The following is a 25,966-nucleotide window of genomic DNA, read 5'->3' as shown; positions in this document are numbered from 1 at the left end:
ACATCATACGTTTTCTATCACGAATAATTGAACTATAACGTGGGGTGTGGCATCACACAGAAATTGTGTCAGCTGATGGCTTGTTTTTAAGATAAAGTTGTCATTTAGCCTGTAAGTGAATGAGATGTTTTACAGTTCTTGTGATTAGCGAGAAAACTATGAATGTTTCTTCAGCGTCCAAAACCCCATAACATTGGGATATATGTTGTATTAATGTCTTATGTTTGCAATGGAGTTTTGTTTTTTCATCAAAAGGTAAGTACAAGGTAAGTTTTCTTCAATATGCTTCAACATGGGGAAAGGGTCAGACATCGCACGCTGGTGACAGTTGTCCTTGTGTCTGGGGGATGGGGGTTGAAGTTTATGGCAGTATTGCTCCCAGACCAGGCGGGTAGCCAGGTGCGCGAAAGCTATGCCCGATTTTTTAAAAGTACTGATTTAACTTCGAAATTTTACTGCATCTGCCATCTTGTTTATTTGACTTATTGACTTTTGCCATTGACTTATTACATTTCTTGGTGTGAATGTTGTTCAAACTGCACAAAATTGCTTAAAATGCAATCAAATGTTTTAAAAATTTCAGGGGGGGCATGCCCCCAGACCCCCCTAAACTTTGCTCACACCCCTGATATGTGTGAATATGTAAAATAAACATGCCTTCTAAATATCTGTATATATGTATATATGTGAATACATGTCTCAACAATAAACTATGTCGAGGTGGGCTACACTACTAGTAACAAATTACCTTGCTTCCAAATAAATACTTGGGCTTAAGGCTACCTACTTTTCAGTGGGAACCTTTCCGGGGTTACCTGCTTCTCTGTGGGAACCTTGTCTTTCCGGACTTTTAAGCTGGGGAATCGTAAAATAACTTACGTTGGGCAACCAATTGCCACGTATATGGGCCTGGTGGCGGATGTCATCTTGTCAAGCGCTAGCTGACAGTTGGGTCCGCAGCGGTAGTCCCGACAATGGTTTTACTTATGGGGCCAGGCATCTGGTATCTGATTTTGGCAGCGTGGAAGTTGCCAAGCAATGGTAGCGTTTAAATATGCTAGCGTGGGGGCTGGACAGTGGTAGCGGTCTCAGGCCAGCAGCGCTAGCTTCGAATCGCTGTTGGCCACGCTAGTGCCCATGGCTAGTAGCCCACTAATACCTGCACACTTGTGGCTAGTAGCCCACTAGTACCTGCACACCCTCTGCCATTTAATCCAATCTCATCTTGTGTTTTATTATAGGCGCAGGCATCCACAGCTTGGTGGCCCGTGCCTCTCCTTGGCATATCGCGGGATAATGCAGGTAATTTCATATCATATATACTGTTTGATTGTAAATATTTATTTCCTGTGCACGTATTAATCAGGTATCCGGTGTCCTGTATTCTAGCCACTCCTAGTAGACAATAAGGTACAAAAGGTTAACTAACTTTTCAAAGCTGTAGCTGCCTGAAGATCCAGCCCCCTCCCCTATTCTCTCCAGTCATGAAGAGGGAGGCTACAGTGTTATGACCAATACTGTAATTGCACAGTAGGTCAGGTAGAATATCTCTCAAAGTGGTGAATGTGTTATGTGAGCGCAGGATACCACCTGCTCCACTAATACCACCTGCTCCACTAATACCACCTGCTCCACCAATACTGTGTTTCATGAAGCGAGGTTGGTGGACAGTGCCCATTTACAGTCAGAAATGGTTGATTTAAGTCATTTTTTGATGGTTGCAGTAGTAATGTACTTGTCTGATGCTGGCCTGCATAATATAAATAAATGCTTCCTGTGCCTCTGGCTTGCTGTTGTGTAAAAATGGAGAGCCCGGAGAAGGCATAGATAACGGTGATAGAATGATGTGATGACACCAGCCACAAACCAGTTAATGTAAGCACCCCTATCCATAGCATAACGGATGTCAGAATAAAATCTTGGAGTCCCATCAGAATAAGTGGTGATCATATAAGGCGACCTGACTAAATTCTACATCCAATGTAGGTGTATAGTCAAGTCTGGTTAATCTGACACTTGTTAATCAAACAATTCGGCTTTATCCGACACTAATGATGGGAACCGATTCAATCAGTGCTATTTAGACCCATTAAATCCGACAGTCTTGCACTCCAACTCCGACACACCTAATTTGCAACGAATTACTGAAATCACTCATTAATCAGTCTTGTTAACTCGACAGTGATCAGCGTGCTCCGTGGTCATCTGCCTGTGAGTACACAGCCCGTGTTTTGATGCGAGATGAGTCAGCTGGAAGCTGCATATTACAATGGCTGCAGAGATAAACTTGCTTAACCATAAACAATTAATGCTTTAAATAAAGAAAACAGGATTAATCACATGCTTAGATTACATCAATCTCATTAAAATCAGATACAAGTTCTCGCTATTGCCGAGGACATCACATGACAGGTCACTTCAGAACAACCTTACACGAACTATGACCAACCAATGAAATGACTTCCAGGAAGTCAATGCTAGCCACTTAGAAAGCAGCTTTCTTAAGCTTTGCCGTACCAGTTTCAAACATGGGACCGTAGAGGTTCCATGATTAGAAAACATATTCTGCTAACAATGTAACATAACAATATGAATATTTCATTTCTATTTTTTTATTACGTTTTTGTATCGTTATCTATTGTGTAGTTGTCCGATTTACGATCACAAACCTTGATACTACTTAATTTCTTTTAACCGACATACTCATTAATCCGACATAATCATGTGCAACCAACCATGTCGGATTAACGGGACTTGACTGTGTATGGTAATGAAAATCATGGGTTCTGTAAGTACATTGAGTGGCATCTTTTCATCACTCCTGGGTCTCCCATACCAAACATCCACCTGCTTGATGACTGGTGATCTGAAACTAGACCAAGGTAGTGAGTAATGCTTCCGTACTGCAGACTCTAACATCAGAAATACTGCCATATCCTCCTCCGAAGGCTTTATGTATGGCATCAGATGGTATAGTTCATCAATAAGGTTGGCAAACGAGTGTCCTGGCCCATAATCAGTTAAATCCTCATAATATTCATTTGGTACACCAGTAGTAAAGCCAATCTCCACCTGATCAAGATCTATGCATATGTCCAACAGTAATTTCTCCACACAGTCAAGTTTTGTCCATAGGTGTCCCATGCCGATCTGAATCCGAACTCATGTCATGAGCCAATGATTGAAAACCTGGATCCCAATCCAAAGAGATCCATAAGGCACTGCTGGTCACCATGGAACTGAAGGTTCTTTTCTTCGTTAATCCATGCTGCCTGTAGCACTGTGACTAATTCTCCAAATATCCAACTGTTGGCCAACGGACCACCTCAACTCAAGCCATCTGTAGGTAGATTGTTCTCCATGGATCAGAAGAATCCTGTGTTTAATGTCAGAGCACAACCCATTGCAGTGGCAGCTTTCCACAAAACATGTAGTATGTGCAGTCAGATCCTGTACACACTGTAGCGAAGGGTTGGGACTGAAATGGCTCCTTCAGCCCACTGGTTTTCTGCTCCTCAGAGACTCCAATGTTATGGGCTGCAAGGTATTCTCGAGCAGCAGCTTCATTCTCTCCTGTTGTCTCTTTGTCAATTTCTCTAACATAGACAATGTTATGTGTGGGGGTGGTTTGGGAAGGAGTCAGTGTCTGAGAGGGATTTAGCTCCCTTCTTCTTATCAGCCAAGTAGCCCTTGTCCGAGGAGAAAGACTGGCAACTTTCTTCTTGGCTGTCTCTTTCGCTATAGACCATACACCAGGGGAGCACACTCCAACATCGGATCTACTCCAAGCAGGAGAAGGCCTGACACTTCCAGTAGGAATCATGAGGGTCATCAGAAATTTTGAAATGCCCAAACAAAGAACATGCAGGTGGAGCCGGGAATGTCATCTAGGTCAGCAACACAATACCTAATCCTCTAAACTAGAAACTATGATCACTCAAAAACCATGCAAGTGAGGAATGATCTGTTGGAGGTTGTTGATCTGTATTACAGTGTGATAAGCAACCAAGTAAGTGCTGTGTACATCTTCAGAAAAAAGAAATTAAATTGACTCCTTTTTCTCGATGTCCGCACACTCAAGAAAGTATTGAGGTATCCTGGCAGTGAATGCGCAGGATTCATGCTGGAGATACTCACAGTAATTTAACTACTTATGGATAGTCAACAGTGAAGAGAACTTCTGTTGAAAATCTCTTGACTTTATAGTGTGATAACAGCCAAAATACAAGAACTATGGGGCTGATGTAATGGAGGTTTTATATTCGCATGAATAATGGGCAACTCACTGGCAGCTTCTGACAGGGCACTGTTATCATTAGCATCAGCACACTCCACCAACGCAAGCAGATGTTTGTTTCTGATGGCAAGACCAATGACATCATGACCAACGTCAGCCTTGTCATCAAGTTCAGATACCTATTGAAGAGACAGCAGTAATTAACCGGAAATGAAAGGACACTTATAACCATTAAACTATTTAGTAGCAAGTGAAGGCTTTACATAAAACAAATGACTAATGAAGCCTTTGTGCATTCAGCAAGACTGGTAAGCTATAGGTTAATTATGAAGGATCTGACACAACCAGGTACTGACATAGTGTTTGAGTTAAATTATTCATGAAAGAGAATATTTGGTTGCAACTAGATCCTACTTAGAGCCATGGCAACTCACCTCTCTGAATATAGCCAATAGTTCATCATTGTCTCCATCAAATGCTGCCTCAAGGACTCGCTTGATTCTTTTTCTTTGTTCAGCCTTTTTCTTCCTTTCCTCTTCTTCTATCTGTCTCTCCCTTTCTGCCTCTTCCTGTTTCATCTTCACCAGCTTCACAAATGCCTGGATCATGAAGCAAGATCAATATTCGGATCAACATCCCACCACTCACACACACCTGTACCTGTGTATGGTGCTCAATTGTTGACAGTGAGGATATATGAGTCATTATAAAGAAAATGACAACATTATTGTCCTGGACCCAAACAATCATGGAATGACAAAACCCATTAAAAACCAAGAGATATGTTAGATCAATGTTTTGTGTATCTATAGAAACATAATGCCAAAATCTGCAAATGTATTTGTCGCAGTAAGAAGAATTTGAAGATTTTACCTTATAATAACTGCAAAAACATTCTTATAGTTATATTTTGGATGGCTCAAAATAGAAAAACACAAAATAAAATAGTCATGTAGTTTTGTTTTGTGCAAAAAGTTTTTTCTGAAAAAATGAAAGGCCGGGGTCCACAGTGATTTGTCTTTCCAGTAACACCTTCTGAAAAAACAAAAAATATTGAGACCTCCCTTGTGACGACCAAAAAAATATTCCTGTCATGCTCGGAGGATGCTTCCAGCAGAGAAATTTGCTATGTGGGGTTGCTGTAACAAAATGTGTCCATCCTTTTAGAGTGTTTAGTACATTTATAGAAAAATCAATTATTTATTAGATTTATGCTAATAGTTACAACATAATTCTTTACCTAATGTTTAACACTTTCATCCATATACATGTTATTTTAGCATAACAAGGACAAGGACCAAGGAAATAAAGAGCAGAGAGACAGAAACTGGAAAGGTGCAGGGTTAAAGAGAGACGGCCATTGTGGAATTCTGAGACATAAAGAGACGGATGGTGGCGTAAAGAAATAGGAAAAGGCGGATTGTGGAGTGTAGAAACAGAAAAAAACCGGATTGTGGAGTGTACAAACAGAAAGGGAAAGATGGTGTTGTCGAGAAACAGAGAGAGAGAAGGATAGTGGAGTGGAGAAACAGAAAAAGACGGGTGGTGGACGATAAACAGAATGACACATATGGAGGAGCGGAGAAACAGAAAGGGGCAGATGGTGGTGTGGAGAAACAGAAAAAGACGGGTGGTGGACGATAAACAGAATGACACATATGGAGGAGCGGAGAAATGGAAGGAGATGGATGATGGATTGGAGAAACAGAATGAGACGGTGGAATGAAGAAACAGAAAAAGACGGATGGTGGCGTAAAGAAACAGGAAAAGGCCGATTGTGGAGTGTAGAAACAGAAAAAAACCGGATTGTTGAGTGTACAAACAGAAAGGGAAAGATGGTGTAGTCAAGAAACAGAGAGAGAGAAGGATAGTGGAGTGGAGAAACAGAAAAAGACGGATGGTGGACGATAAACAGAATGACACATATGGAGGAGCGGAGAAACAGAAGGAGATGGATGATGGAATGGAGAAACAGAATGAGACAGTTGGTGGAATGAAGAAACAGAAAAAGACGGATGGTGGAGTATAGAAACAGAAAGAGAAAGAGAAGAAACAGATAGAGACAGATGGTGGATAATAAACAGAATGACACCTATGGAGGAGTGTAGAAACAGGAAGAGAAAGATGGTGTAGTCAAGAAACAGAGAGAAGGATAGTGGAGTGGTGTAACAGAAAGAGACAGATGGTGGAGTGGAGAAACAGAGACAGATAGTGGAGTGGAGAAACAGAGACAGATGGTGGAGTGGAGAAACAGAGACAGATGGTGGAGTGGAGAAACAGAGACAGATAGTGGAGTGGAGAAACAGAGACAGATGGTGGAGTGGAGAAACAGAGACAGATAGTGGAGTGGAGAAACAGAGACAGATGGTGGAGTGGAGAAACAGAGACAGATGGTGGAGTGGAGAAACAGAGAGAGACAGATGGTGGAGTGGAGAAACAGAGACAGATAGTGGAGTGGAGAAACACAGACAGATGGTGGAGTGGAGAAACAGAGACAGATAGTGGAGTGGAGAAACAGAGACAGATGGTGGAGTGGAGATACTGAGAGAGACAGATGGTGGAGTGGAGATACTGAGAGAGACAGATGGTGGAGTGGAGAAACAGAGAGAGACAGATGGTGGAGTGGAGAAACAGAGACAGATGGTGGAGTGGAGAAACAGAGACAGATGGTGGAGTGTAGAAACAGAGACAGATAGTGGAGTGGAGAAACAGAGACAGATGGTGGAGTGGAGAAACAGAGAGAGACAGATGGTGGAGTGGAGAAACAGAGAGAGACAGATGGTGGAGTGGAGAAACAGAGACAGATGGTGGAGTGGAGAAACAGAGACAGATAGTGGAGTGGAGAAACAGAGACAGATGGTGGAGTGGAGAAACAGAGAGAGACAGATGGTGGAGTGGAGAAACAGAGAGAGACAGATGGTGATGTGGAGAAACAGTAAAAGGCAGATTGTGGAGTGTAGAAACAGAAAGGGAAAGATGGTGTAGTCGAAAAACAGAGAGAGACAGATGGTGGAGTGGAGAAACAGAGAGAGACAGATGGTGGAGTGGAGAAACAGAGACAGATGGTGGAGTGGAGAAACAGAGACAGATGGTGGAGTGGAGAAACAGAGACAGATAGTGGAGTGGAGAAACAGAGACAGATGGTGGAGTGGAGAAACAGAGAGAGACAGATGGTGGAGTGGAGAAACAGAGAGAGACAGATGGTGGAGTGGAGAAACAGAGAGAGACAGATGGTGATGTGGAGAAACAGTAAAAGGCAGATTGTGGAGTGTAGAAACAGAAAGGGAAAGATGGTGTAGTCGAAAAACAGAGAGAGAAAGATAGTGGAGTGGAGGAACAGAAAGAGAAGGATAGTGGAGTGGAGGAACAGTAAAAGGCACATTGTGGAGTGTAGAAACAGAAAGAGAAAGATGGTGTAGTCAAAAAACAGAGAGAGAAGGATAGTGGAGTGGAGGAACAGAAGAAGACAGATTGTGGAGTGCAGAAACAGAAAGAGAAAGAAGGTGTAGTCGAAAAACAGAGAGAGAAGGATAGTGGAGTGGAGGAACAGAAAAAGGCAGATTGTGGAGTGTAGAAACAGAAAGAGAAAGATTGTGGAGTGTAGAAACAGAAAGAGAAAGATTGTGGAGTGTAGAAACAGAAAGAGAAAAATGATGTAGTTGAGAAACAAAGAGAGAAGGATAGTGTAGTGGAGGAACAGAAAGAGAAGGATAGTGGAGCAGAGGTATAGAAAAAGATGGATTGTGGAGTGTAGAAACAGAAAGAGAAAGATGGTGTAGTCGAAAAACAGAGAGAAGGATAGTGGAGTTGAGAAACAGAGAGAGAAGGATAGTGGAGTGGAGAAACAGAATGAGAAGGATAGTGGAGTGCAGGAACAGAAAAAGGCAGATTGTGGAGTGTACATAGTGGAGCGGAGAAACAGAAGAAGACAGATTGTGGAGTGCAGAAATAGAAAAAGGCAGATTGTGGAGTGTAGAAACAGAAAGAGAAAGATTGTGGAGTGTAGAAACAGAAAGAGAAAAATGATGTAGTTGTGAAACAAAGAGAGAAGGATAGTGTAGTGGAGGAACAGAAAGAGAAGGATAGTGGAACAGAGGTATAGAAAAAGATGGATTGTGGAGTGTAGAAACAGAAAGAGAAAGATGGTGTAGTCGAAAAACAGAGAGAAGGATAGTGGAGTGGAGAAACAGAATGAGAAGGATAGTGGAGTGGAGGAACAGAATGAGAAGGACAGTGGAGCGGAGGATCAGAAAAAGACGTATGGTGGAGTGGATAAATAGAGATTACTACACAAGAGTCTGTCAGATACAATTGATCTTACAAGTTGTTTCAAAACGTATCTAATATGCAAAAGCGAGTTAGATACGCTATGTAATGAGTTGTAACATCAATGGTATCTGAGAGGCACGATTTCAGTAATCTGTTTCTTACACTCCCTAAAATCACACCTCTTTAGCATTGAATCGATGCATTTTGTCTATTCTCATGATCGCAGAAAGCGCATAAATACATAACACCACTGTCATTAGTGACGTCATCCTATGTAATGCCTACTACTCAAAAATAATGTGCCCCTACACAAAAAGGTTTCCGCCATAACTGTGGATTATAAGGTGATGATGATAATGCAAATTAGACAAAAACAAAGAACACACAGGATGCCGAGTTAAAAGTTTACACCTCAAGGAAATTACCAAATATGTACAACAATGTTAACATCACTATCGGTGACCGACTTTTACAAAATGGCGTGTTCACTGACAACAGTACGCAGGATTTCCAGAGAAGGATTTTCGTTGATTGAGGGATCGTATATATACTCACATGCAAAAGAAACGCAAGTGGTTTTAAACAAATAGGTAACAAACACAGAACCATAAATTGATACGAGTTTTAGCATGTAGTGAAGCCTGATGGTGTTATCAATACTTTTGGTTGCATATTGGAAGCCCCGAGTAAAAACACAACATAAAAAACGCATTGCCGAAACGCACCATTTCAATGAATATGTGGGTATCATGCACCCATTTCTAGTGAAATCGAAAATGCACAAACTGTCACAAACTGTAGTGGGTATAAAACTGTGGACGATTCTCGGACCTACCACTCCTTGGTCAACATTGCCACGTATAACTCAAATTCAGAGAAACCAGGCATCGATACAATGCGTCCTAGGGTCACCACACCTCGACAATTTCGGCAGATTACCTGTCAACACCAGCGACATCCTTTCCTAACAGCAAGTGAAAGTGCTCGACAGACCATAGGAACACATAATCGACACATTAGCCGGGACACTGTGATCCGACGTCTCCGTTCCAACAACCTCAGATGTCGCCGACCAGCATGTCGTCCTGTTCTCCAACCATGGCATCGACAAGCACGACTTCAGTGGGCACAGGGTCATCACAATTGGCGTCATCGTGAGTGGAGGCATGTCATCTTCTCTGATGAGAGTCGCTTTTGTGTTTCCCATGCAGACGAAAGATCAGAAATTGGCGGAGTCGAGGTGATCGTTTTGCTGACAGAAATGTTGTGGAAAGGGATCCATGGGGTGGACCTAGCATCATGATATGGGCAGGGATTGGACTTAATGCGAGACTTGGACCCATGTGCTTTCTGAATGTTGGTCAAGGTCGGGGACACGGCGTCACTGCTCAGTGGTATATCGACCAAGTGATCAGACCCCACGTTGTTCCATTTTTTGCACAACATCAACAACACATTTTCCAGCAGGACAACACTCGTCCAAATGTTGCCAGAGCTACCATGGCCTTTCTGCAACAACACAACATCCGTGTTCTACCGGGGCCAGCCCTCAGCCCTGATCTGAACCCCATGGAAAACTTGTGGGATGAGGTTCAAAGGTGTCTGCACAATGTGCGCCCAGTTCCTACAACTGCCGATGAACTACAGTCAAATTTTTGCCAATCTTGCCCTATTGGTTTTTCTTGTCTTTACTTTTGAAAATAAATAACATGTATACTGCATATTCGACTTGCGTTTCTTTTGCATGTGAGTATACATAAATGTGTCACATAAGTAATCAGAAACATTCTGAAATTTGCGTACTGTTATTTGTTTACCATTTTTTCCAATGTAACAAAGGGAATTAATCAGAAATGCAGATAACTACCATCGTCATTGTGCATGATTTATTGTCAGTCATGGCGTCACACAGGACTGAAACTTTTACGGTTTCTGTTCAATTTACCAAATCATTGTAATGCATATATTTGAAATACCATAGTGCAATGATACTCTTCCCATGAATATTCTTAAACGTGTGATTGAGCCAATATATGCAACAATTAGACAAAAGTACCTCTAAAAAAGTGTAATTTTGCTTTGTTTACATTTCAGCAAGTACAGTTTTCCGAGCACAGTGTTCGTTTCCATACCTAATTTATTTCGCATGATTTCATCTAGATAATTTGCATTGGTGACAAAGGCCATTTGTCATTTGTTTCTAACAAGTATGAGGAATTCAGGGATGCATGTAAAGCAGTTGAGTTTGAAATATACCTGATCGAATAGGCGTCTCATAACCAGCATTTTGTAAACACAATCCAATTTTGCGGAATGTACACTTCGGCGTTCATGTATGCGTATTTTCCAAAGCATTCTAAAACGATTCTAGGCCTATCAGCGACGTTTCTGAATTATCATTAGGGATTTCATACCCGTAATCACTAATGATAATGTGCTATTTTTCTACTTTAATTATTTGAGTAAATATCCAATATTATGATTTTTAAACACACATTAGGCTAAATATCACCGTGAATTGTGATTTGGCAAGATTTATGATGTACCTAATTTTCAGAAGTCACTTTCAGTAAAATGACAGTAAATGATAAACAGAAGGGGGAATTCAAAACTGTGAAATGTATTAGTTTCCATGATGTATTTTGAATTTTATTCGACTTTGAAGTGAGGGTTGAAGAGGAGGGACATATGTGTGACTGTGGCATCCAGGGGCTTTACACTCTGAAAAATGATAACGTTGACATAACAACAGATAATGTAACTGATAATAATAACAAACAAACTCGCAGACGAGGACGAGTATGTTTATAATTATTATTAATTACACGGTCCTGTGGTTCAATACAGATGATGGTGAACATTCGACTGAAGCACAAGGAACTTATGAATGGCTTACACTCAGGAAAGTAGTCCGTCATCATCTGACCTCAGGTCATCACCATGGAATAGCCAATCACAGGCCTGGAATTCAATCTAACACATATATTTGATACCAGTTATCTCAAATGGGTTTCTCACCCACAGGTGTGTAAGAAACAGAAAGACACATATGGTGAAATATGGTGTTTCTGGTGAAACAGAATAAAAGGATGATGGATCAGTGAAACAGAAAGAGAACTATGGTTGAGCAGAGAAACAGAAAGAGGACAATGGAATGGAGACACAGAAAATGGGAGATGATGTTCCTAATCAAGAGCACTGTATAGGAAAGAATGTTATTGTTGTATATGTAGGATTTCCATATCCAGGATATTATGGAGAATACAGTATTATGGCTTCAGTCACACTAACTTAAATTTTCAGATTTTCAACAGACTTCCTCTTCACTGTCGATCACACAATTAGTTGTTCCCAAATAGCACCATAACCATCCAAGCTATGACATGTGCAATGGTGGGAACCAAAGTTTTTTCCCACATCTAACTTCGAGATGTAGATAAATTGGGGAGGTGGTTGGGGGTACTTCTGATGTAACAGAGCTAGTATTCTTAGAATCATCTTGCCACAGATTCCGAGGCAAGCTCAGAGTGTCCGGATAACTTCCAGGCGGTTAGATGTAGGCTAGGCAGATTGTCATGGAAAATGCTGGAGTTGGGTTGGCATAACAGATCTCGACGGAGAGGCAACTGGATAGGTTCTTCCATTAGAAGATCTGGGGAACCATACTCTGCAGGGTCACATTTAGAGCAGTGGCCAGTCCCTCAAACTGCCGACATACCCCTCCCCATAGTAAAACAAAACAAACTTAGATTTTCCTGATGTTTTTATATCCAAAGGACCAGAAAATAATGGTTGTGGTCAAATGTTTTGGTAGCAGATACTGTTTTGGGGTCAAAATGCACTTTCATTTTGTAAAAATATAGAAAATCAAATAAAGACCCCTTAAAAGATAGTACATACACTGAGTCCTTATTTTTATCATTTATGTGATAGTAAACATATAGAAGACATGAATTATTATTATTATTTTTTAATTATAGCTTCTCACAAATTGAGATATTAGTAAAAATAAGCCCCAATATGGTAAATTTTGCTCTATTATAATTTTCCAATTATTGGAAAATGAAGCGTAATGAATTATTATTAGTATTATCAACAAAGTCATTTAATATCTCAAATTGAGACGGCAGTGTTCATATTCCACATAGCTTTTATGATTTTAAAAAAAATTGGTAATATGTTACCCCCCAGCCCCCCCATTTTGTCAAATTGTGCAATTTTTATATTCCCATTGCTAATTTCATTAATAACAGGTTTATACAACACATACATATCACCATTTGCAAATATCTTTTTTATGTAGGATATTATTGAAGGTTTGAATAAAATCAATGATTTTTCAAACCACCAAGAAGGTATATATAAAGGTCAATGTCACTTTGAAGGTCAAGTTCTAAATTAATACATAAATAGTATTAAAAAAGCTACAATTGCACATACAACTTTCATTACTGGTTCTGGGTATGCTTGGTTAAGCTCTATAGAATATACCGGTACAAGAAACAAACAAACAATGTGCACAACAAGATCAAAATAGCTGCTCCCCCTCAAAAAGGACAGTCAGATTATACTGTGGACTCAATCTCAAGACACAAAGAGTTACATGAGGAAAAGGTTGTCAACTTCTTTATTATGAGGAACACAACGTTTGGGAGTAAATACTTTGCCTATATATATATTGACCACGAGCGTTATCATGCTGAAACTCAGGGTTGCGGCGACAAGCCAAATGAGTTATGGTGTGTGGTCTCAAGACTCGATCAATGTACCAAGCTGCTGTGACACCATTGCCTCTCCCTGGACCGATGTTCTGGAAAACAACAGGGCCGACCCTCTGTGCAAGACCAATTCCAATTCCACGGCGTCGCCAGACTCTCCCTCTGCCATTTGCTGTTGAGTTACAGTAACAGCTCTCCCTTGAGAAGAGGACTCTTCTCCAGTGCTGTTGGCACCAATGCTGGTGCTGTGATGCCCATTGAAGACGGTCCCAGCGATGACACGGTCTCAGAATGGGTACTCGGTGTGGCCTGTGACAGTGGAGGTGTCGGCTCGTCAATTGTCAACGCACGGTGTCCGCACTAATGTGTCGCTGGTGTGTCCCGGTGGTCTGTCGAGCAGTTTCCAATGCAGTAACAAAGCGATCTTGAAGATGCTGTTGCACAACCTGACAATCCTGACGTTGGGTGGTGACCCTTGGTCTTCCACTACGTGGTCGGTCAGCAGTAGTGTTGGTGGTCTGGTACCATTGCTGGAGACTTACATGGACATTAAATGCACTGGCTACTTGCCGGGCAGTTTGTCCAGCTTGCAATCGTCCAAGCTTAGTGTTGCTGATTTCTTGTCAATCTTGGCATGTGGTAGCAATTCAAAAACAGATGAATGTTATCCGATCTGGGTGGATTTTTATAGGGCAAGAAATGGGGGAACGCATGTGCATTTCAATTTGCATGGAACTCACGTGCATCGGGAATATGACCGAGATATAACCAAGAAATATCTATACTCATGGCATAACAACAATATTGTGGCTATGTACCCATGCTGTGTTCCAAACACACTTCTGCACTTGTACACAGCAGACGTAATTCAAAATGAAATTATTGGTTTAGGGTTTCCACAAAAAGCAGTAAATGCTTTATCGTGTCACTGGATTTTCTGTCTGGTCCATTACTTGATTCTCTGGTCTCTTTAAAGACAACCATTGCATGGAAGGCAACATACAACGCTTACGTTTATGCAAATTTTGTGAGTGGCAGGGGTTATCGGTAGGGCAGGACAAGTTAATCATTCTTACTGATTTTCAGTGATCTATACATATAATTTTCATGGCTATTTTGCTGTTCCGTCCCATAATCTGCATTGGCGGATATTTGAGACTGGTTGTTCTATGGTGTTGATGTTTTATAACTATTCAAAAAATATTTTGTGCTGTTATCTGCTGTAATACTGAATTCTAAAGGTTATGTCTGTAAGATGTTACCACATTTGTAGACTGTAATAATGTGTTGTGGTATAAAAAAAAGCTTTAAACATACTTAGCTGTAAACATGCTTTGGATTTATGTCACTAAAAGGAACAAAGTCTTTGTGTGTTTTAACTCTTTATGTTAATGACATGTAGCACATGTCAGGGGCTCAATATCCCAAAAGTGTGGAATATAGTTATTGGGGTCAATCATTAGTTACCCCTACCACTTGCGAGTCAACACAATCTACATTTACATATATCTACTGTCGTAACAATTGTTACATCAAGAATCAAGAAGAATCAGAAGAGATATGTCAACCGTTGTGCAATGTCAGTCGAAACATTAAATACTTGATTTCCTGAATATTTCATCACTTTGCTTTGATAAATACAGCAGCAAGCAAGAGTCGAGCAAAGATTGTAGAAATATACAAAGTGAACGGACATATTTAATATCTTGCTTGGTGTTGATGTTGTCATATTGTAAGCATCCCAGGGCAAGAGACACCAAGTACCCAAAATATTTAAGGGTTAGAGAGAGGGGTCGGTTGGTCGGTGGGTCAGTGGAGTGTGCACACCTCTAACATGAAAACAGAGATCATATTAGATGACTACAAATTAGCTGAGAGAATGATAAGGATAAAATCTTTAAAAAAATTTTTGAACTCACATTCTTGTGCCACTTAACAATACACTGCTTGGGACCCAAGTTTCAATGGCATTATTGCACTGAGATGAGATAATCAAGACTGGGTATTCTCTGGATCTAGAACATTGTGAAATGTGATATTCTTATGGTGATGTCTGGTTATAAATTCAAAGAAGACAGCTTTCTCAATATTGCTGACACATGTTGAAATGTTGAAGAACTTGTCAGTTTGGATTGAGCCCCCTAACTCTGCCAGACCATTCGTCCTCCTGCTATACTTTTGAACACCCTGGATGACCTAGGCTATGTCCAACACTGACAAGGGAGCTACAATGTTCCCACTAGAAGATGCTTTCAAGCAACTCATGTTGAGAGCCATGTTTCAGATGACAGTATGGCTGCAGATATATCACTCATCTGCAGTGACAGATCTGGACTGCCACATACTGAACACTGCACCTGCTCTGGTTGCCAAAACTCTGCAGACGATGATGAGCCTGAAGGCTTGAGTGACAGTGACAGTGACAGTGGTGGCAGTGACTAAATGTTTCTCACTGTATTGGAGAAAACTAATGGATTTGTAAGTGAGTTACTGACAATATTGAAGCAATTGCAAAAAAGTGCTTCACATTGACACTTCCAAGTAAGTCAATATAATCAAAAGTACAAAAAATAAGTGAAAATTATCTTATATACCTATATTAATTGTGAAATTTTTCATAAGCTCCTAAAGCATTCAGGCAGATTTTGAGATATCATTGTCAATATGGAGGTTACATTATCTTTAGTTTTTTAATACTTTGAAAATGAAAATTGAGTGATTTTTTCCTGTTTTTGACACATTTTGGCCGACATACCATTTTGCTACTTGTTTATTTGTTCCATTTTAGGTTTCCTAAGTCAGCACACTGATTTTGTTTATAAAATAAGTATTGCAATATGCAAACTGACTAGGTGTGGCGTGTCCCAAGTAAAGGTCGGGGGGGGGGGGGGGGGGGATGGGGGTGTAGGTCCATTCTGTTGCCACTATTCTCCCCTGACAGGTAAAGCTGTCAGCAAGGATGTTCAGTTTCACAGGAATATGTCTTGCTTCCATCCGGCAATTGATGGAGTCTGCCAAGGCAAACAGTCATGTAGTCTCCGTCATCAGGGAGCTGGATCTGGTTCCCCCTTGTTTCTGGATGTAAGCCACTACTGTGGTGTTGTCCGTGGCTATGAGGATGGATGATTTTGAGAGACGTGTCCTCCATGCCAGGATGGCGTAATAGATGGCTTTGCAGATGACATGAAGGTTCTTCTCTCCGGTGCTCCCTGTACCGTGAGATCGTCCATATTGGCTCCCCATCCTGAATCTTACATGTCTGTGAATAAATTGTTTTCGGGCGTCAGAGAAGTCAGAGTGATGCCGCTCATCACATGCGAGTCCACCAATGCAGGTCTCGTACAAAGTTGGAAGGTAAGTCTTGAATTCAAGGGTGTGGGATCGTAGTGAGTTTATCCATGTCTGTAGACGAGGTAACATCAACCTTCCTTTGAAGGAAGTATATGATGTCTTGAAACGGAGTGGTCTCGGACTTGGGATTGACTAGGAAGCATAGGTAGGTCATAAGCATAAATAGCATGTTCTGCATGGTGTAACTGAGTTTCCTCTTGGGTCTGCAGCCAGGAAACTGTCTAGGTATCCATGGATTCGCACCAGCTGGAGGTGGCAATCCTGATGACTGACACTGTAATCCTGGTAAATAGCCAAGGGGCTTTTAATATCCCGAATGGTAGGACATGAAACACGTAACGTCGACCATTGATTGCGAAAGCACAGGTATCTTTAGGTCAATTATCATCCTCATTTCAGTCGTATTCTTCTTCAGAACTAGGAATACTGGAGAATAAAAACTATGGTCTTGTTGGTCTCCCCTAGTCTCCAAATGACTTGCTTCTTTAGTAGCTTCCTGATGGCCAGATCTCCTGCCGCTAGCTTGCCGCTGACTAGACAAAATCTGCGTCTGATGAGCCACGATGTCTAGAATCTAGCGGTCGGGCATAATCTGCTTCCAATTCTTGGTTCGGTTAGAAACAGCTCTTCAATGAATCTGTGCTTGCAGTTATTGACGCTGAACCCATAGTAGCTGTGAAGACATCTAGACTTGGGTGGAGAGTAGGTCTTCCTGCATGCTGACTATAGTGTCTTGTAGGATGTAGTAGTATAGACAATGATGGTTCTGGACCACTTCCACGAGAGCCAGATTTATATACCTATACTGCTACTACAGAGGGAATTTTTTATGTCAAAATGATGATGTCATTCACTGATCGAGTAGTATAGGTAATGGTGATTCTGGCTCACTTCACATTGAGCCAGATTTATATACCTATACCACTACAACAGATGGAATTTTTAACGCAAAAATGATGATGTGATTCAATGATCGTCATGATTTGTATTAAAAGAATCATCAATATTAATTAACTATAGCCCACGAAGATATTGGAAAGAGTAGAATAGGCAATGATGGTTCTGCCGCAACCCCACTGGAGCTGGATTTATATACCTATACCACCATTACAGGAGGAATTTTTTATGCCAAAATGATTATGCGATTCAACGATAGTCATGAGATTAAGTTAAATTGGCTCTAGCTCACCAATACCTGGGGCCAATCATTGCTTTAGATGTGCCTAAATGGTAATAAAAATATTCTTTATTATTTTTATCAATAAAGCGATATTCAACATTTTTATTAAGTTCTTCGTTCATTTTACTAGGAGACCAGACTATATAACTACACTCTTCTTGGAAATTGATAAGAAACAATTTATAACCGTATTTGGTTGGTTTGACATCACTGATATAATAAAAACCTTGTGGTAATTCTCTCCATTTAATAGCTTTTTTTATCACCATTATTATATATACACTACATTTCATAAGTAACTTCCCCTATTTTCGCGAAAATTTCGCGAAATTTTCTCGCCACTATTGCGGCACTAACGCGGAATTATCTCATAACCAACTAATGTTTTGTGCATGTCTAGTATCCCATAATGTTTCGTGATAAGTTTCATTCTGAATATAATGTGAAATAGTCTGGACAAAATCGTTTGGTTATTAAAGATTTCCTATGGTAAACGAAGTCCTTCACAAATATTACGTCGTTAGGTATTTGTATTACACAGTTCTTGATGTGTGGACGACTATTAACATTGTAAAAGAATACGCTTTTTATTGGAAACAAAATAAACAAAACCATTTCCATAATTTACTTCTTTTCCATTCCATTCCGACTATATCATAAGCATGTGTTATTGAATCATACTCATGAATCAGGTTAGAGCGTATCCACCACAAACACATGCAAGTCAGGTATTTGCAAGTCAAAGACATACATGTACAGTTACCACATTCAAATAACACAACTTTATACGAAGCTTCTGAAATAAACTTAGGGAAGAGCTGGTTTCGTGTTTTAGAGGAAGACACTAGAATATACATGTATGTATTTACATAGACTTATCAGGCTGATTATAACTAGATTTGATTAGGAAATTGTAATCAAATGGTTTTTTTCAAGTACATTTCTTAGAATTGATGAGAGAATGTAAATCTTCCATGAACTGCTATTTGAGCGTCTTCAGGATTTATAACATGGTGCCCCGATTTTGATTTAAGTGGGGGGCACGGGTGGCCCAGTCGTCTTAGGCGTTGCGATTCGCTGTGCATAGTTGCGTCCCTTGGGCACGCCAGAAACCTATGATTGTGGGTTCGAAACCCGGTTCGCCCCAATTAAGTTTCTAGGTTTGTCAGCACCATACCCATGCTCGTGGGGTTCACCGAAATGGTGAACGTCTGAGACCTGCATCACTTTGGGCTTTCCTCCCACATTAAGCTGACACGCCGTGATATAACTTGAATGGTGGAAATATTATCTGGGATGGTAGGAGGCAAGACGATTGTGTTGTATTATTTACCACTTACATGGAATTAACGTTTCACAAACGCCCGATACCATAACTATTTGATAGTGATTTATAAACACATGCTCACGATACAGTCGGAATGCTTTTAGCAGAGATTTTCTTTTGAATATGGAAATGGATTGTGTCGCTTTTATTATGAAACTGTAGCATATTAAATATTTCACTAACATTGTTGGCAGGTGTTAGTGCAGTCAGTATAGAACTTGAATTTCGAAATATACCATTTGAAGTTTGAATCCATCTGTCGACATATCCGATAACACACTCGCGAGTAATCAGAACCTCTCTTACTTTCTTAAACATATGTTCGAGCTCAAATTAATGAATTGAATTGTTTACAAATATCAAACGATGCTTGGAACCCATGTCGCCAATATCTTCTCTATCCAGGGAATATTTACCAGAAACAGTGTCAAAAGAAAACCAAATCACACTATTGCGAAAAGCGTTTTTGTAAAACGATAGCCAATGAAGCGTGTTGATTGGTAAAACAATAGAGGATTATAGGGGCGTCTCACAGGCAAGTGAGCGAGGCTCAAGATGGTGAGCAGAGGTTTCAGCTCCACAGGATCCCAAACAACCAACCAGGTCGAAGGCTGGCATTCTAATAAAAGTAAGCGGGGTCCGACCAGACACGCATTTATAGACGGAACAAAAAGCTACAGAAACCCTGATCATGCAGCCGAATGCCGGGTGTCGCCTGACACCTAAGAAGAAAAAATAGGCTGCCTGATAACGCCCTGCAGACCACCCAACACCTGCTATGGGTGGCCAAGCAACCATTCAGCAATTTCATGACACTATGTCAAATTATGTTTGCTTATAAATGTAAATGTGCTTATTTAGAAAGAGCAACATATGTACATTCGTATTTGAATTATCTCTTCAGGACCATCGCTTATGTATCCTTGACTTGATCATCATGCTTGTGACAACCGTTACGTTCGGTACTTACTTACTTTGGAGATTTAACGTGCGCTTTCCGACTGATGTGTATTTCGCACACGGGCCCGGCCAGGACATTTAATGAGTTTCCGAAAGGGGCGAAAGTGGTCTGTGCAACCCAAGAGGGAGGTTTAGGGGTTGCTTATATAGAATTTGGGAATTTTGAGATTTGGAATAGATGCCAATGGGGTTAGGGAGGAGAACTATGAGAGCTGGGTATGGTGGATGTTTGTTTGTTTATGTGATTTTGATTTGGTAGGTTATTGTGTTTTTAGATGCGTTTTATTAGTTCCATTTTTATTAAGAATACGCCTAAGGCCTTGAAGTTTTCTAGTTTATTTTGTGGGTTTAGTATTGCTTCTAGAGTGAGAGCCTTGTTTAGATTGAGGGTGGTTTGTAATGCGGTTCGATGTGTTAGGTAGTGTGTGCAGTGGATGAGTGCGTGTTCTGGGGTTTCTGGTTGTTTGCAGTGTGGGCAGTTACCTATAGTGTGTTTTTTATATTTTTTTTAGTTGGTTATTTAGGTTGGTGTGTCCTGTTTGGAGTTCAGTGATTACTCTGCCGATTTTTTTTGATGGATGGAGAATTTTTGGTTTGGTTAGTGGTTTGCTGAGCACTTTTTTGATTTGGCTATTTGAGTTTAGATATAGGTTATGCCATTTTTGTGTGATTTTTTGCTTGTTTACACTTTCAATTTCTGATTTTGAGATGGGTAAGTTTAAGCTTATTTCTGGGATTTTGAGGGATAGTTTAGCTGCTTTATCGGCGTTTTCATTACCGTTGATTCTTGATTATGGAGGGCTGAGGCAATGCCCATTAGTTCTGCCGTGAATATTGTTTGGTTGTTTGGGAGTCGGAAGCATTGTGTGGTTACGTTACGTTCGGTAGTAAACCCTCCATTTTATCTAAAATATTAATTGTTCTTTAAACACGACCAGGTGTTATAAGCGTACGCTTAGACAACAAAGGCACACATTTGAACTGACTGTCGCTGCTCAGTCATCGTCATGCATATCATGAAGTAATTAGGGTATTGTCACTAAAGCTTCGCGCCTGTCTGTAAGTTCTGATAGTGATTACATAAGCTTTGTATTGATATGTTTATTGAGACGAGTCAAAGTACGTGAGGGGTGTATGAATGTTTTAATGCCTCACCGTCACACGAAATGAAAACCGGAGTCACTATGATAATGTAATATTGTGGTTTGTGCAAATCCAACGTATTTTGTTTTCTACATGCATGTCCAGTGTATTATAAAAATTTATTCTCATGTACGTGTTTATGTTGCGCTACAACTATCCCTAGTAAGGTTTCAAATTCCCCCTCTGCACATGCGCACGGGAAGCCTTTTTTACCCATAAGCCCCGTGTCTCTCCATTCCTCTCCCAAAGCTAGAAGGACAACAACACTTGCTACAAAATTGCCATACCTTTATTAATCAACTGCCGCTTGCACAGACCACCTCCTGCATGTCAGCAAGGTACCTAAAACACCGACAATGGCACCGAAACGGACGTCAAGGAGAACAAGGGCGGCTGTTCCTGAAACTTCCGACAACAGTCGCCATGTTGGGCCACAGGTCAGAGCGAGTGCGACAGGCAAAGCCGTCCCTTACGAGACAACAGTTGACCTGAGACAGAGGCTGCGCTCCTCAGGTATCACAGTGCCTGCATCGTGGGGAAGAAAGACGATCCTACAACTGTACAAGGAAAATTTTAACGAGAACCACACGGCCAGTGGAGGGGCCAGCGCTGTTCAACATTCCTCCCCCGTTTCTTCATTGTCGTCTGTACATGCTGTTCCTTCCTGTGACGTTACTCCCCAGTATGTAAACAGCGGGAATTCTGACAGCTCTACTAGCATTCCGGCAACAGTGTCAACAGCAAGCAACCAGTTATCGTCAGCAAATGTGGAATTGGTGGGAGTCATGCGGGAAATGAGGGACATGATGACATCCCTCACCCAACGTCTATCCTCTGGAGCTCCCAGTGGAGAAAACATAGCCTGGCCTACATCACAGACAAGTCCAACGCAATGTGTTCTGTCAGTTTCCGTGCCCCATGTCAACTTCGTTGATGAAAGTACAAGGCGTAAAATTCACCAAGGTAAATATATTAATTTGGCTTCTCTGCTGTTACCATGCCAAGAATCCGGTGAATATAGAATTGCTGAAGAGACAGGTTCATGCAAAAACGTGTTAAAACTTGACCCACGTACCACCAGGAATTTAAACTTTGCCGAATTCAGCAGAGCCTTCAAAGTATTCAAGGATATCTTCTGTGTAGCTTGGCTCCACCGATTCACATGGTCGACCAAAAATATGGTACCAGGGACAGGAGGTTTGCAATAATTTCAATGATAGTGGCTGCATGCGCATTCGCTGCAACTTTCTGCATGTTTGCTCCACTTGTTTCGGGAAGAATCACAACAAATTGGTTTGCAAAAAATCCGACACTAATTCCAATAAGGGACATGGAATCAACATGTGACAATTTGCTGAGGAATTGACACCATTAAATACCAACATCATACAAGAGGTACTAAGGCGTCACCCTGATCAGAACTTTGTAACATACTTGTGTGATGGACTGAGACACGGTTTTCACCCTCTCGTTGCAACAGTGCCCAATTTTACCTAGGAGTGCAAAAACAATCTGAGCGCCCGGAAAGAACCCGATACCGTAACACACCTTGTCCGTCAAGAATTAGATCGGGGCTACATTATTGGACCATTTTCAGTCCCCCCTTACCATGTGTTTCGGGTCAGCCCCCTGGGCATCGCTGAAGGAAAATACAGCCATAAAAAACGACTGATCCTGGACGTTTCAGCCCCACATGACAACGATGACATTGTTAGCATTAATGGTACGATAGACAAGGACATGTGCTCTTTAACCTACGTGACAATCGATGATGCCATACGGGAACTGAACCGAGTAGGCAGAGGCGCGAGTATGTGTAAGGTGGATATAAAAGACGCCTTCAAGCAAATCCCCATTCACCCAGATTATTGGTCACTGTTCGGATTTAGATGGGACAATCAGTATTACTTCTTCAAGCGCCTAGCGTTTGGATACCGATCTAGCCCTCGTATCTTTGATTGCATATCACAAGCCGTTGTTTGGATCCTCACAAACAATTACAAGGTCCATTTCGTTTTACACTTGCTGGATGACTTCCTCACCATTGATGAACCCAACTACGAAGCTTCTATTACTATGAAAACATTAACAGCCACTTTCAACAAGTTGAAAATTCCGTTGTCCCCACATAAAACCGTTGGACCAGCCTGTGAGATGGAATATCTAGGTATCATTTTAGATTCAAATACCATGACTGCCCGACTACCCCTGGACAAGTTGGCTAGAATATCGGAGTTAGTGCAAGAGTTCAGTCACAAGAGAAAGTGTACCAAACAACAACTACTGTCTCTGATAGGACATCTGTGCTATGCCTGCAAAGTGGTTGTGCCAGGAAGATCCTTTGTGTCTTACCTCATTGATCTATCTAAATCTGTTAAAAAACTGCACCACAGAGTGAACATTTCCGCTGAAATTCGTTCTGATCTGCACATGTGGCATGTGTTTCTCCAGAAGTGGAATGGCGTTTCTTTCTTTCACGACTCTTCCAGGACACAGGCTTCTGACATGGAACTGTATACCGACACATCTACTTTAGGTTTTGGAGGTTATTTTCAGGGTGCTTGGTTTTCGTCCCCTTGGCCACCATCTATGCAAGCCCATTGCCAAAACAACAGTCGATCCATGGCGCTACTTGAACTGTATCCCATTGTAGTAGCAGCCGTTTTATGGGGCAAGCAGTGGTCAGGGAAAAGAATCTTGTTTTATTGTGACAATGAATCAACAGTAAACATAATCAACAAGGGCAGATCGAAATGCAAAAACATTATGCCTCTGATGCGTATGGTTACCTCACTAGCAGCCTCTGACAATTTTGTGATATGTGCCAAACATGTACCAGGCGTGTCAAACCAAATTGCTGATTCTCTGTCTCGGTTACAGATTGCCAGATTTCGGAAACTTGCTCCACTTGCGGCACCACAAGCAACACCATGTCCACAACACTCACAGTTGATATGGGTCTGGCAAGACACCTAGACACTCTATTGGATGCTGCAGTGGCGGCCAGAACCAAGACCACCTATGCTTCTGGCTTAAAGTCATACTTTGCCTTTCTCCTGAGATATAGCCTGTACTCTACATGCTCAAGCCTCACACGGGCAGCACAAGGTCTGCCACCAGTTAATTCTGCACTTCTGCAACAATATGTGGCCTTTTGTTTCAGTGAGGCAAAACTACAGTATGTCACTGTCAAATCCTATCTCGCGGGTATTCGGTTTACCTATCTGAAGGCAGGTGTACATACAGTGTTCGATTCAGTGTCTACTGCTGGTCTAAATCCGCTACGAACCCTACTTCATGGATACAAGAAGCTACAACAACAGGGTGTGCCCAAACGCTTACCCATAACCTACGATGTTTTGAAGAAGATTGTGTGTACACTACGCAAAGGGGTGCTCGGACCTCTCAATGATCTGGTAATGGAGGTCATGTGCACCACTGCCTTCTTTGGTTTTCTACAATGTGCCGAGTTCACATGTTCTCGTGACTTCGAATCTAGTACCAATTTAAGTCTATCTGATGTCACCATAGACCATAATACAGGAAAGTGTACTCTCGTGCTCAAAGCTTCAAAGACAGATATTTTTAGACAGGGTGTAGTCATTCCCTTGTTTGCCAACCACTCTCCCATTTGCCCTTTTGCCAATTTGAACCGCTTTAAACAAGTAAGACTATCACATGGTGCTAGGGACAGTGATCCTCTGTTTGTTGACTGTGTTGGAAAAGCCATATCCCGTACCATGTTCCTGCAATGGCTCAACATGACCATGAAACATGCACACCTTGACGCAGCTAAATACTCTGGACACTCTTTTCGCATTGGGGCAGCGACCTCCGCTGCAACTGTTCGTATGGAAGATCACCTCATAAAAACACTGGGCAGGTGGCAGTCAGACTGTTTTACACGTTATATTCGGACCCCAGAGGACGTTATTAAGAATGCTCAGTTGTCTTTAATTTCTTGTCCATAATACCCAGTACAGGGACATCTCCGATCAGCTGCGTTGAATTGGTTGTGTTGGTCTATTCCTTTGTACGATGTTGATTTATCTTGTGATCCCTCTTTATATTGTTGCACACAATGTACCTTCCTTACCACACCTAGCACAACTTGGGGGCACTCACTCTTGTAAGGGGGTACCCTTCCAATCACTTGCTTTGGGCTATTTCCACTCATCTAGAGTGTACTTTTCTCCCCCAAGTCCAAACCAGAGCTCAGGTCGCAGCCCCGGTCCGCAGACCACCGTCCGAGCCTCATAGCGGCCCCAGGACCCTCGCCTAGCTCTCGGTCGTCCCTCTTCTTGTAATAAGCTAGCACCAGAGCTCAGGTCGCAGGCCCAGTCTGCAGACCACCGTCCGAGCCGCCGCCGCGGCCCCAGGACCCTCGCCTAGCTCTCGGTCGTCTCTCTCCTTGTAAATAAGCTAGCACCAGAGCTCAGGTTGCAGCCCCGGTCCGCAGACCACCGTTCAAGCCTCATAGCGGCTCCAGGACAGCACCTAGCTCTCGCTCAGCCCTCCTCTGTGATAAAAATCAGTCAGCTCCCAAGTTCGTGCCAAAACCATTAAATCTATGTGTTTGTTATAATGTTCATTAAATATTTTTGCATTCTATCTCATTGCTTGTTGTGTTTGCACAAAATGATAATGTAATATTGTGGTTTGTGCAAATCCAACGTATTTTGTTTTCAACATGCATGTCCAGTGTATTATAAAAATTTATTCTCATGTACATGTTTATGTTGCGCTACAACTATCCCTCGTAAGGTTTCAAATTCCCCCTC

At 41.5% G+C, this 25,966-nt stretch overlaps 1 protein-coding gene and 1 pseudogene across 2 annotated transcripts in view; one reads left to right on the top strand and one right to left on the bottom strand.

The window, feature by feature from the left end:
• LOC139478586 (IQ motif and ankyrin repeat domain-containing protein 1-like) overlaps window positions 1-25,966 on the bottom strand; it is a 325,873-nt gene that overhangs the window by 175,150 nt on the left and 124,757 nt on the right. For both annotated transcript variants that reach the window (XM_071261129.1, XM_071261130.1), the window contains exons 3-4: window positions 4,672-4,836; window positions 4,287-4,416 (exon numbers count right to left, since the gene is read on the bottom strand). In XM_071261129.1, coding sequence (XP_071117230.1) covers window positions 4,287-4,416; window positions 4,672-4,836 — 295 coding nt within the window. The remainder of the gene's footprint in view (window positions 1-4,286; window positions 4,417-4,671; window positions 4,837-25,966) is intronic.
• On the top strand, window positions 21,542-24,413 carry LOC139478646 (uncharacterized; annotated as a pseudogene).

This window comes from Haliotis cracherodii, unplaced genomic scaffold (assembly GCF_022045235.1).
Source record: "Haliotis cracherodii isolate W230 unplaced genomic scaffold, xgHalCrac1.p SCAF_4, whole genome shotgun sequence".
NCBI classification, from domain to species: Eukaryota; Metazoa; Mollusca; class Gastropoda; order Lepetellida; family Haliotidae; genus Haliotis; species Haliotis cracherodii.
The sequence above is the reverse complement of the archived record's forward strand: the minus strand, read 5'-3'. Positions and strand labels throughout refer to the sequence as shown.